Genomic DNA, 13,707 nt, shown 5'->3' on the forward strand with positions numbered 1-13,707 from the left:
ACAGGAGCCCTTGCATCCAGGACTGGCGTGATGGCTCAGGTGTTGCGAGGCGGCAGGCTCTGGAGCTGGCGACATGGGCTTGGGCCAGCTTTGGAGCACAGTTCACTGCCACAGCTGACTTTCCCTGCGTTGCCTGGCACTTGGCCAGCCCAGACCACTTTACCAGTCTTATTCACACCCAGATAAGCTCAGATCTTTGGGAGAATGAAAAGCAGCTCTCCTCCCAAGCTCTAGATGCACTCTGTAAGCTGCAGGTTGCCTAACCGGGTGACAAGGCTGGAGAAGAAAATGCTTGCTCAAGGTCAAAGTGCAGGGTAGCAGCAGAGGAGGCAGGCGTGGTTTCTGTGTCCAGGGTGAGGCTCCGTTTCTTAAATCCCAGGCAACGCCGTGGCCCACGAACCTAAGGAAGCTATACTTCAAGCCCACTTTCTCCTGGGACAGCCAGTCTGGTGGAACTGGAGGGCCTGTGTGGGGATGGTCCAGTGAGCTGCTGTCCAGTTGGATCTCTGCTCAGCCAGAGGAGAGCTTCTTGGAACTTGCCCTGGGTGCAGCCGCAACCAGTTCTGCCCCTCCCTTTGGCACATTGGACGATTGCCTGCCTGGCACCCTCTTGACTCTCGGATGAGTTGACTTCCTCATGCGGCGTGAGTGATGCTTTCATTCACTCAGCCGCAGGGACGAGTTGTTCCTGAGAGTAATTAAATGTGGGTCTGTCATCACCTGCCACCTGTCCTGGAGCAGAGAGTGGGGTGGTGAATTTGAGGCAGACATCCTGCTGCCTCCTGGACATGGGGCAGAGGGTGCCGCTCTCATCCAATTTGTGTATCTGATACTGGGCAGTGCCAGTGACCTCTGCTGGCTGCTGGGGCACCTTTGCAGATCTTGCCCATTCCCCTGCTGTGAATGCCTCACTTCATCAGGAGGCCTCTGGCCTGAAACAAAAGCGGGCCCAGGGGCTGAGGAAGGAGAACTTACTGTCCTCTCCCTGCAGAAGCTCTGCTTTGTGCCAGCTGAAACCTAGTAACTTGCATATGCCTGAGCCAGCAGCTGACTCCAGGTTCTTCCCAAGATAACTGGCCTGCCAGCTGGGGCTTCCCGTGTAGCAAGAGCTGCTCTTGGCTATGCTGCCTCTTGCCTGCTCCTAAGACCCCATATCTGCAGTTCAGGGTGTTGTGGATTGGTCAGAGTTCACTCCTTAGCCTCTGTTGTCCAGGTTGCCAGGACTCCAGAGCTTTATATGATCTTTAATGGTAGTTAAAATGAAGTGTGGGTGTGGGGATGGGTGCCCTGTGTCATCAGCCAGCTATGTATCTCTTGTCCCTGGAGATCACAGAATGAATCCTGTGTGCTTGTATGTTGTTCGCTGCCCAAGGTTCCTTACAGGCATGACATGGAGGAGGACATGCTGGAGCCTGCGAGAAGGGTTGGGACAGACCATGGAGAAGAAGGACAGGGGCTTCTGTAGAGGACAAAGTAGGGTGGCCTGGGCATGCACCTAGAGTCAGGGGCACAGACTGAGTCTGGGCTGTACTGTGTCTCATTCTTTCGGGATTCCACTTTATGTTCAGTGTCTGTGTGCAGGTGCCTGCACTGCAGGGCCTTTCACCAGGTGACGATGGGCCAGGAGCCTGGGTCCAGCAAAAGCTCACACACTGGGTGGGGGGTAGGGTGGAGGGGTAGAATTGAACCCCAGAGACCTGTGGCTCCAAAGTGCAGATTCTCTCTCGTCTGCCTCAGTCACCCAGAGTGACATAGTGTATAACCATTGTGCAGGTAAAATGGTTCTGCAAAGGAGGACAGAGCAAGGCATGGACCCAGCTGCCAGATGGTACATGAGCCTGCACTAGCCAAGGAAATGGACCAGGGATGCCCAAGTGGGGATGGGGTACCAAAATTCTGGGTGGGCCATGACAGGTGGCATGTGGAAGAGGGGAGGAGGAGCTGGTGTTGGATAGAAACAGTTGGAACACAGGGTTAATCAGTCAGTTGGCATTTGGTGAGATCTACAGGGAGGCTTTGGCAAGCATTGGCAGAAGCCTGAGCCCTAAAATGTCACTCTGTGTTGCAGGCTGCCAGTAAACCCAGGGTTAATGGTTTTCCTGCCATAGTTTCCACTACAGAGAGTTCCAGATGTGAGCTGTGACCCTGCAGATCCAGCCAACCAGAGCATGCATCTGCTTTGGAGCTGATGTGAGGAAGAGATCTTTCCCCCACCCTCCAGCACATTCCCCAAGGAGGGGCAGAGGGGCTGTGGTCACTGGGGGCTACCAGCCTGGCCCCGTCTACCATCTGTCTGAGTTTCCTTGCTTTGAGTCCCTTGGAGTTGTAGCATTGAAAGGAGAGCCCAAGTCTAGTCTCTTCAAAGTAGACTCCTTTCCTGGGTTCCAGAGAGTGCTAGTACAGACTCTGAGGCTTTGCCACCCATGCCAAGGACAGCAGGGTGGGCACGCCGGGCTCTTGGGGACATATGCTCACATCTGGTTTCACTCAATGGGCCGTGATTCCTGAAAACCCCTGAGCTCCCCAGGAGAGTGTCATTGAGTAACCTCTGGAAAAGCAGAAATGAAGTCTGGGAACACACTGTCCTCTCACACTCTGCTGTGGCCAGCTGGCCAGCAGGGCCCCTCTGTGGGCCATGAGGCCATGGGTGACTGTGGAGCAGGGGCTGCTCCACCTAGTGTGGTGGGCCAGGGGCTGCCTCCATCTTGCTGCACCCCTGGGACCCATAGGACCAATCCACTGCCTCTCTGAATCCAGCACAGAATTTGTTGGAAGAGCCGTGCATTACCTACCCCTAGGAGTCCCAGAGGGACTGAGAGATCCCCTTCCAGGCTGGAAGGATTTGAGGGAAGGTGCCAGAAAGTAGGCAGGGGCAGGACTGCCCAACTGCCTCCTCTCCAGGCCTGGCTGGGTCTGGCTGCCAACCCTATACTTTGTCCTGCACACAGGAGAGAATGCTGGCTAGGCCGGTAGTCCTCGTGCCCTCCTGTTAATCAGGAGCTGGATTTGCAGCAAAGGGTTCCAGCTTGTGATCAGGGCCCTTAGGCTGAGGAGTTGTGGCCCAGGAGAATGGAGGTTAAGGGAAGAAAGGTGTGGTGTGGACAGGTTTACGCCATGGGGCCAGCCCGAGTCTGGTGTAACCTAGCAAGCCCTGGGAAAAACAGCCATTGCAGGAGGGGTTTGGGTGGCAGGTGCCTCTCAGAGAGCTGTGTTCAAGCCAGCAGCAGTGGGCTTTGACCTAGCAACCTCAGGGTGCACAGGGCTGCCTGGTGGAGGAAGGGTGGCAGTGCCCTCCCTCACTTCCCAGCCTGGGGCGTGTCTGCTTCCCAGCCTGGCCTTTGTGGCTGGGCCTGACGAAGCAGCTGTTTGCTGCCCCTCAAGAGCACAGCTGTAGGGTAGTTGTCAGAGAAGCTCCCCAGCCTCCCTGGAGCACTTGCTGAGAGGGGGCTCCAGCCAGGGAACAGTACTGTGCAGCTAAGGCCAGGATCAAGGGCACAGGCCTCACAGACTGTGGGAGGAAGCAGAACACTAGCTCCAGGACCCTGGAGACTTCTGGGTAAAGTGGACAATGACATGTTGGAGTTGGAGGATAACATTTTGGTAGTGGTACGGAGAGTGAACTTGTGAGTGGGGTAGCAAGATGTGGGATGGGACACTTGGGTGGGCGCCAAAAGATGAAGTTCGTGGGAGAGTGTCTGAGAACTTGGGGGTAGAGGTGTGGAAGGGTCTGTGGGGCTGTCAGGGAAAGCTGAGGAGGAAGTCCGAGGTTGTGGGAGGAGGCAGAGACACTCGGAAGCACGTTGGTCTGCTTCCTCCTGAGTCGGGGTCGGGCTACACTGCAGAGAAGACATCTTGCTAGCAACAACATCTCGAACATGTAAAATCAGCTTCTGAGGAAGTCTTGCTGTGAGAGCTCCCAAGCTGGCCAGACATTCCTGGTGCTGGACCATAGATAGGAGGATTTGGGATAGACAGCTGGGCTTGTGGGTAGACCAGACCAGTCCCCCGAGTCTGCTAACCAGAACACTGCTCAGGCCTCTGCCTGTGTCTGGGCCTCTCAGGGGCAGTCACCAGGGCTGTCGGGCTGCTGAGCCTGGAGCAGAACTAGCCCAGGCCTTCCTGGAGCCTCTGCCGTCCTCGGCTGCCCTCAGGCTGGGCCAGGACTGGGTGGCTGGGTCTCCCACGAAGCTGTCTACAAGTTCCAGGCCTTTTCTCCTATGCACAGACCCCACCCCCAGTCACATCCCCTGCTCTGCAGCCCTCAGAGAGAACAGGAAGTTGGAGTAGAGGGGGTGTCCTAACCAGCCTTGTCCTGGCCCTGGCTGGGACCGTCTAACGAACTTGGGTCTGCCAGCCACTGGGTCTGGACGCCTCCAGCAGGGTCAGAGCTGGTTTAAAAGCCCTGTGTGGTCCCCTTGTGGGCGAGCTGAGGGATCAGCTAGCCTGCCTCCCTCCAAGTCGCCTTCTTGGCTGGCAGGCTGTCGCTTTTCCTTGGGTCGCAGGGAGATATGGGGCCCAGCCAGGGAAAGTGGTCTGGAACGGCCCTTTGACATCGTCTCTGGGGGCTTTTAAAAATGAGTTTCCTGGTATGGAAGACTCCTCAGGCCTTGGGCAGGGTTCTCAATAGAGTCTCCCCCGGGTTTGCTCTGATCTGACAAACGCCAGCAAAAACCAGCATTGCTCAGAGCCATAGCTTCCCAAGATGCAGTGTCAGCAGAATGCTGAGGCCCTTGCTAAGCCCTAGGGGTGGGGGCATGCAAATGAAAGCCCTGGCCCTCCGCAGTCCCTCCCACCCCACACACCCTCTACTTACATGCATCTGTTCTAAGCTTCTCCGGGAATGACTGATGCCGCCACTGATGCCAGAAGGACTTGTCGCTGAGTTATGACACAGTCCAGGCCAACGATGGTCAGGTGAACAGTGAGGATCCAGGCTGCCGCTAAGGTTGGAGGAAAGCATGAGCTATTCTCATCCAAGCCTGTGCCACCTGCCAGCTCTTACGGCACTACAGGCAGCACGGGTAGCCAAGTCCAGATCTGAAAGACCTGTTCTGGGCCAAGAGCTGTGGAGGGACATGGTTGAGGAGGTGCAGAGCAGGGGAAGAGACACCAGGGTTTGGGGTGAACAGAACCCACTAGCCTTGCTCTTCAGCCTAGTTGTGGGATGCTGGACAGATGTGTGGTTCTGTCTGATTTTTCATGCCTGCTTCTATGAAGTGGGCATGGCTGAGAGACACAGCAGGCAGGTTGCTCTGGGCGCACGACTGAGTCCGCCCGCCATGTGGCACATGTGTTTCCATTTAGAATGGGTCTGGGTGGGCTGAGGACTCCCACCCAGAGTGGGAGAGTTGGTATTGGATGGAGAGACCCATGGTGCTGGAGAAGGGAAAGGGTCCTTGACAGCAGGGTAGTTGCTGAGCCTTCCCAGGGAGAGGAGCCCTGTGGAGCCCAGGCGGGGCCTGGACCTGAGAAAGTTTCTTACTGCTGGACTGCTGGAGTTCTCCTGAGAATCCCCAGTGGGAGTGAGAGATACCCCTCCCCCCAGAGTTTCCCAGCAGCACATGCCAAGGCTGGGAAGGGCAGGGCCTACATGATGCCTGTGGGGTGGCGGGAGGGGGGCCACCCACACGGTCAAGAGCAGGAGGCCGGCGCAGGATCCAGGGCCAAGCTTCTGGTTCCAGAGCAGAGCAGGGTCGCTGACATGAGGGGCCCTGGTCCAGGAGACTGGGTTTGACCTTGGGACCCTGCCAGTGTACCTGACCTGGCCAGATGAACTAAAGAGCGAGAAGTCTCCTGTCCTGAGAAAGGCTGTCAGCTGGCTGCAGTGACTACTGGGATAAGAAGATAGGTTGGTTTGGCAGCAACCTTGCCAGACAGCTTGACCCAGAACACCATATTCCAGTGCTGGCTTCCTGCCACCTGTCCACTGTGCAGCAGCTTTCCCCAGTACAGACTTCAGCATTTGCTGGGTGTTGGTCAGAACCCCAGCTCAGTTTTTTTTTTTTTTTTTCTCAAGTGTCAGTGATTATTGATAGCCATAGTAGGTTACATTAGGGCATGAACATGTCTTGATAAATTAAGTAGGCTTTATTTCAATATGCTAATAAGGCCCAGTTTATATTCTCAGCATTTTTTAAAAAAGATTTATTTATGGGCCCGGCGCGGTGGCGCAAGCGGTTAAGGTCCTCGCCTTGCACGCCCGGGATCCCATATGGGCGCCGGTTCTAATCCCGGCAGCCCCGCTTCCCTTCCAGCTCCCTGCCTGTGGCCCGGGAAAGCAGTCGAGGATGGCCCAAGGCTTTGGGAACCTGCACCCGCGTGGGAGACCCGGAAGAGGCTCCTGGCTTCGGATCGGCATAGTATCGGCCCGTTGCGCTCACTTGGGGAGTGAATCATCGGACGGAAGATCTTCCTCTCTGTCTCTCCTCTCTGTATATCCGCCTTTCCAATGAAAAAAAAATAATAAAAATAAATCTTTAAAAAAAAAAAGATTTATTTATTTATTGGAAAGTCAGATATACAGAGAGGAGGAGAGACAGAGAGGAAGATCTTCCGTCCGATGATTCATTCCCCAAGTGAGCACAATGGCCGATGCTATGCCAATCCAAAGCCAGGATCCAGGAACTTCTTCCAGGTCTCCCACATGGGTGCAGAGTCCCAAGGCTTTGGGCTGTCCTTGACTGCTTTCCCAGGCCACAAGCAGAGAGCTGGATGGGAAGTGGCAGCTGCTGGGATTGGAACCGGCGCCCATATGGAATCCCAGCGTGTTCAAGGCGAGGACTTCAGCCACTAGGCCACACCACCGGGCCCCTCACCATTTGTTTTATACCACACACACACACACACACACACACACACACACACACACACACAGATCATTTCAGGAGAGTAAACAGCATCTCAAAGCCTACCAATTTTGTGCAAGTAAGCCACATTTCTTTTTTAAAAGATCTGTGCACTTGCCCAAACTTAAGAATGTTAAAATCTAGCACTTGAAGCCCGTTTCTAGAGGTAGAAATAGAGGCAATACAATAGTACAGAACAGCCATCAGTTATATTTAATAATTCTTTTATAACAACCAAGTGATCAAATGCTGCAATAGGCTAAGCATTACCGAGGAAAACACTTTTATGGCAGCAATAGTTGGGATTACCAGATTAGGGTGAGGATGGGAAAGACATAGCCCAGGTGGGGCATGTGGCAAACACACAGCTTGTGATAAAAATACAGCCCAGCATATAGATAAAGCAGCAGTGGGGCCCAAAGGTAAGGCGTGGCTTGTCCCTGCCTTTCCCTCTCTCCTGTCCCAGTATCCCACATCCCAGGCCACAAACAGGGAACTAGATAGGGAGTGGAGCAGCCAGGTTATGAACCGAACCCCATATAGGATCCCAGCAGATACAAGGCAAGGATTTAGCCACTAGTCTACCATGCCGTGCCTGTCTGTCTTTGTAGCACACCAATCTCAGGGCCCAGGAGCATTCTGCCCTGGAGAATCACAGGAAAAGCTACCCTTAAGCATGAAGAACAGTTGCATGCCCTCCCCACAACCTCTCTCTTTAAGCATCTCACAGTAGTGAGATCCTCTGGACCTCAAGGACACAAGGGAGGGCTTGGCCAGGAGGGCAGGGGAAGTTGTCACAAGTGCAAATCTTCCTGTCATCTCCTGGTCCACCTCCCCAGGGGACAAAGAAGCTTGTTGTCTCCAAACAGCAGAAACCAGCCCTGGCTGGTGGAAGCATGGTTGCACACACAGGGTTTCCTTCTTGGCTACTGTCCTTGGTACTGCTGCCACAATCATAGTGCCATCATATCAAAGTCCAGAGGAAGACCCTCTCACTATCCATCCTTCATTTTTCAGTTTCTACTGAGCATGGATATGCCAGTGCTTGCTCTGTTCTCTGCTTAGCATACCACAAGGACCTGGACAGTGTCCTTGTCTTCGACAAACATGTGTATTACAATGGGTGGAAAAACTGCTGTCAAAAAAAAAAAAAAAGTGACACAAGGGTGAGGGTTACATGATGATGGGGCAGAGGCCTTGGAAGAAGTGGCATTTAGGGAGCAATCTGAAGGCTGGAATGGGAAGAGCCAGCAAGCCAGGGGTCACTCAGCCCTGAGGTGGGGATGGGTCAGCCTGGGAAAGTTTTTTGTCTTGTTTTTGTTTTTGGAGGGATGGGGAGGAGGTATGGCAGGAACAGATGTTGGGCAGCAACAGTGGGGCAACACATGGGGTTAAAGTATGAGGGACATAGGAACGCAAGAGGGTTTGTGGTCTGGCGTATGTTTGAAAAACATCACTTGAAGGGCTGGTGTTGTGAGACAGACTAGCAGCCCATAGAGGAGTGCCAGTTGGAAGCCTGACGGCTCCTCTTCAATCCAGCCAGCTCCCTGCTCATGCACTCGGCAAAACAGTGGAAAATGGCCCAAGTCCTGGGCCCCTGCCACCTACATGGGAGACCCAGATGAAGTTCCAGGCAGCCTGGCTTCTGCTTGTCTTAGCCCTGACCATTGTGGTCATTTAGGGAGCTAGACAGTGGATGGAAGGTTGCTTGCTCATTCTGTCTCTCCTCTGTTGTAACCCGGCCTTTCAAATAAATAGATCAGTCTTTTAAACAAAGCAAAAGATCTCTGCTGTGTGGAAGATAGACTAGGAGACCAAGTCAAGGATGAAAACTGGGAAAGTGCTAAGTTGTGGCAAGGTTCCCACTTCCCCAGGGTCCTTCTACTCTGTCTTGCATAGCCTTTTCCCTCAACCCATCCTACAGTGTCATAGGAAAACCCCTACGGTTGTCCTGCCTACCTCTAGCCACTCCTAAGGACAGCCCAATCCTTACTGCCAGCCTCCTTTCCCCTTCATGCCACTCATTTGTCCTTCAGAGCCCTTTCACTTACACAGGCCTACCAGCTGTTCCTTTGTTGTGGTGCCCAACATAGCAGGACCTCATCTCCAGCCTGTTCTGCTGCCCTTGCCTTTCTATTCCCATGGCGTCTCCTTTATTTCATATTCCTTGTATAGGCTTGAGGTCTGTGGCTTGCTCCTGAGGCCCTCGAGGGCAGTATCTGTGTTGTATTGTGCCTTAGGTTAGGGCTGATCTTGCATGTAGAAAGCCCTCAAAGGCTGTGGGTTGTAAATGGGACCTTGTATGAGCTTCCTTGTCATTTCCAAGCACAGTTGTTTGATTCAGAGTTAGACTTGGATCCTGGGTGCTTTTCTTGCAGCCCAGAGATCTGAGTCACTCCAGAGCCTTAGCATGACCCCACTGTGGGTCATGGGGAGATGGAGATCAGGGTAATAGATGTGAGGCAGAGCTGCAGGGGAGAGGCGGGACCTAGAATGGGGATGGGGCCTCGGGACTTCAGGGGAGACTTAGCAAGACCAGTCCTCACCCTCCCACTGTTGGGTTTCAGACTTGAAGTTGCACCTGCAGAGCACAGACTATGGCAACTTCCTGGCCAACGAGGCATCACCTCTGACAGTGTCAGTCATCGATGACCGGCTCAAGGAGAAGATGGTGGTGGAGTTCCGCCACATGAGGAACCACGCCTATGAGCCACTTGCCAGCTTTCTGGACTTCATCACGTGAGTGTCTTAGACCAGCTGCCTTTTGTGCCTGTAGACCGTTAGAGCCAATGATAGTTCTGCCAATCCAGCACTGCCCTCGGAGTCCTCTTGGGCCATGTGGACAGGTTATTTGGACAGCTTTGGACTACTACCCCTGAAGTGGGGTCACCAGCAACCTTGGGGTTGTGCTGTATGGTTGAGAGTGTGCCACATGACAGGACTAGGAGGGAGCCCTTGTCCTATACCTGAGGAGCCCCGTTTCTCACCCTGTAACATCCATAATGACCACTGTGTAGGACCCCAGCCCTATGTCAGGGTCAGGGGTCAAGGGATGGACTGAACCTGGGATGACCCATTCATGTCCTGTGGTTCGGTCTGGCCTGAGCCTTAATCTCTCTCCATTCTGACCACTACCCTGGATTGTGGGGAGATTGCAGGCAGGGGTAAGGGGTCCTGAATGCCCAGCTGCTTCTCTTCCAATGCTGGCCCAAGCCCCCGGAGCTCAGAGGGGAAGGCCCCCAGCTTGGGACCCTGGGCTATCCCAGTTTCCCCATCACGGCTCTTTGGGGCAGCTTTGCCTACCTTAGACTCCTGGAGAAGCTGAGTGGAGAAGAGAACCCTGAAATATGTAGGTTGGGAGAGGGTGTGGGGCCTGGGCAGTGTGTATGCCACATGGGTCTGGGGAAGTGGGGGAGGCCCTGCAGGTATGTCCGTGGAGCCATTAATTAGGGCCTGGTAGCTAAAGACATGGGCCCAGCTAGGTTGCTGCCCACATAGTGGGAAGAGGCCTAATAAATGGCTAGCTTCTGAGTGTGTCTGCACCACAGAGACTGAGGTGGCATGGGAAAGCATTTCGCCACATTCTTCTGGGGGCGTTGTCCAGTTTTCTCTATTCCCCAAGTATGGCACTATCACTTTGCCCTTTGGGACCTGGTATACCTGCCCCACTTGTCCCTCCAGAATCGGGTAGCTAGCTGTCTGACTTGATTCCTTCCCTCAGACAAAAGCAGGCATTTTCTTTTTTTTTTTTTAAGATTTATTTTTTTATTATTATTATTTTTATTGGAAAGGCGGATATACAGAGAGGAGAGACAGAGAGGAAGATCTTCCATCCGATGATTCACTCCCCAAGTGAGCGCAACGGCTGATGCTATGCCGATCCGAAGCCAGGAGCCTCTTCCGGGTCTCCCACGCGGGTGCAGGGTCCCAAAGCTTTGGGCTGTCCTCGACTGCTTTCCCAGGCCACAGGCAGGGAGCTGGAAGGGAAGCGGGGCTCCCGGGATTAGAACCGGCGCCCATATGGGATCCCGGGCGTGCAAGGCGAGGACCTTTAACCACTTGCGCCACCGCGCCGGGCCCAAAAGCAGGCATTTTCTTAAGTGGGGTCTATATCTGGAGGGCTCCATTCCCAGGCAGGCGCCACAGGCTGGAGTATCCACAAGGAACCCTGGAACTTGAGTGGCCACATTGACATCCAGACATTCTGTTGGCCACAGGCTTCTTTCCCCCAGGTCCTCCCTATTGACCAGCTGGGCCCACACTCATACTACCCTGGTCTCAGTCATGGATTCCCTTCAGACAGGGCGTCAGAGATTGGTTGTGTTGTATGCTGCCACACCAGTGTTACACAGCAACACTGACATGGGCCCGTGTGTCCCCTGCCCCAAAGCCAGGACCAAGGACATACCAGGAAGCAGTCCATTTATTGTTGGAGCCCAACCTTCACCTGCAGTTTGTTTGTACAAGGCTCCTCAGCTTCCTGGTGAAAGTTCCAGCCTTGCCAGCTAGGCTGGCCAGAGAAGCCCTGACCCTATGCCAGTGGTCAGGGGACATCTGCCATCCCTCCTGCTCTGTGTTCCCCACCCTCCTGTCCACTCCCTGGTCCCCAGACTGTGCATCTAACCCCTGGCCCAACTTGGTCTCAGCCTGCCGGGCCATGAAACTGGAGAGGCCTCTGAGCGTGACTGAGGCCCAGCGGCCGCCAGCTCTTTGCTCGAGGTTGGCTGCAGGCACCGGCTGTGCTTTAGGCAGCCAAGTGTTAGCTTGTGGCAGGCTCTCTAAATCCACAGCTTCCCCGCCCCTTCCATTCATGGGTGAATGTAGCTTGTAGGCCTCCTGTCCTCTCACTCCTGCCCTCACTCTCGGGAGGAGCTCAGCAGCCACGTGTCCCTCCGTCTGAGCTGTGGCTGCTCATTCCGTGACCCACTCCTCTGCGCCTTTGTGCCTCTGTGCCTCTGCTCTGCTTCAGCCACCCCCACTGATAGCTGCCCAAGGACATGTCACCATCTGGAATAGCTCCACCCCTGAAATTGCTGAATCAGGCACCCCCCACTCTACCCACAGCCTTCAGGCCCTCCAGCCCATCGCTCAGTCCCTCGTGGGACACGGGTTCCGGCCTCAGCAGGACATTGGGCCCTGCTTCCTCCCCTGCTGCCTCTGTGTCTTCATTTCCAGCTCTCCCCAGCTGAGGTTCCCCGGTCCATCATTCAAGCACTCCTCTGCCAACATCCGCAGTTCACTTGGCCGCCCGACTCGGAGACCCGCCCGGCTGGCAGCCCCCCAGCCCTGGAGGAATCCCAGCAACCTCCATCCTGGAGTCGCCTCCCCCCACTTCCACTGCCAAAAGCAAAGCTGGGGAAGCCGGCCACTGAAGCGGTGCCGGTGGGGGGCGGTGTCCCACTGCTGCCAGAAGATCATGCTCCCCGTTCTACTAGCCTTGGTGTGTCCCCACCTGTGGCCTCTTGCTCTCCCTCCTCAGCATCTGCAGCCCCCAGGCAAGGCTGGGAAGGCCACCTCTCTGTCTGAACGCCCTCCCTGCCCCCAGCCCTGTCTCTGGGCAGATGGCCCATGTCCTCCTCCACAGATAGAAGCCAACTTACCTCCCAGGCCTGTGTCTGTGCCCCGCCCCCCGGACCCTGTGCCAATGGTAGAAGCAGCCTCCTTCTCTCTTGGATCCTTTTATGCCCTGAGTCCCTTCCTCCTCCTCCCTGGATTCTGAATGGCCAATTAGGCTGCACTCCTGTCTGGGTAGCCCACCTTCCCTTCCAGATTCTTCCCATCAACCTGTGATCAATCTCAAATCTCTGACAGTTCTTTTGTTAAAAGTCCATCTCATGGGGACTAAACTGCATGTGTTCTCTCACCTGGCCCACATCCTTTGACCTTCCAGGCAGTTTCTGGTCCTATTTCTCCACCCCAAGGCCCTAGCCAAGGTGACCCCGTGGAATAGCTCCCCCTTCCTGACAGTGCTGTTTTAACCCCTGCCTCCCTCGCTGTGCTCTGCCCCAACAGGTCCTCCTGGGTGTGAGAAGAATTCCGCAGGGGCCCTCTCTAGGCTAGGCACTCATAGCTAACTTCCCTAAGGAGGGGGCTGGTTGGCTGAAGACAAAGATGATTAAGAGAAGAATTGGTAGAGGAGGAGGGGTCATTCTAGGTAGAGGGAGTTCTACATGTATGCTGCTCATGCTGGGAAAGAGAAAGCTCTTCTAGAAATGCCCAGAGCAGACTGGGCCTCATGGTAAACCTATTGAGCTCCAGTTCTGGATGACTCCATCCCATATCAGAGTGCCTGGGATCAAGTCCCACCTCTGCTTCCAATGCAGCTTTCTGCTCATGTGCAGCCCAGGATACAGCACATGATGATTCAAGTCCTTGGGTCTCTGCCACCCATGTGGGAAATCTGGATGAAGCTTCCAACTCTTGGCTTTGGCCTGGCTCAGTCCTGGATGTTGTGGGCATTTAGGGAATTCTTTCTTTCCCTTTCTTTCTCTCTGTCTGTCTTACCTTTGCAAATAATTAAAGGAAAAAAAAAAGAGAGAGAGCTATGGAATCAACCCACGAGATTGCACTCTTCTAGGTGGTGGCCCATCCTGGGCAAAGACTAGAGGCAACAGTGCCATTACCATGCAGACACAGTTGGTCCAGCTAGGGACAGAGGTCAGGGATTCCACAGAAATCACCTCAGGTCCATCTCTCAGAGGACCTCTTTAATGTTCTTCAGAGTTGGCTCAGGATGGCTGAGATGTGCAAACAGAAGCTGGCCAAGGCTGACTAGCCTTTAGCCAAGCCATGTAACCACTGCCTGCTCTTGAGCAGCCCCAGTGTCGGGGAAGATGCCTACACATAAAGAGATGGTGTAGGT

At 54.5% G+C, this 13,707-nt stretch overlaps 1 protein-coding gene across 1 annotated transcript in view; it reads left to right on the forward strand.

The window, feature by feature from the left end:
- Positions 1-13,707, forward strand: part of LOC121158001 (V-type proton ATPase subunit d 1) — a 34,945-nt gene that overhangs the window by 10,352 nt on the left and 10,886 nt on the right. The window contains exon 2 of the mRNA XM_040982538.1: positions 9,413-9,584. Within this exon, the coding sequence (XP_040838472.1) occupies positions 9,413-9,584 (172 nt within the window). The remainder of the gene's footprint in view (positions 1-9,412; positions 9,585-13,707) is intronic.

Source organism: Ochotona curzoniae, unplaced genomic scaffold (assembly GCF_017591425.1).
Source record: "Ochotona curzoniae isolate NIBS_2020 unplaced genomic scaffold, NIBS_Ocur_1.0 contig_3622, whole genome shotgun sequence".
Classification (NCBI taxonomy): Eukaryota; Metazoa; Chordata; class Mammalia; order Lagomorpha; family Ochotonidae; genus Ochotona; species Ochotona curzoniae.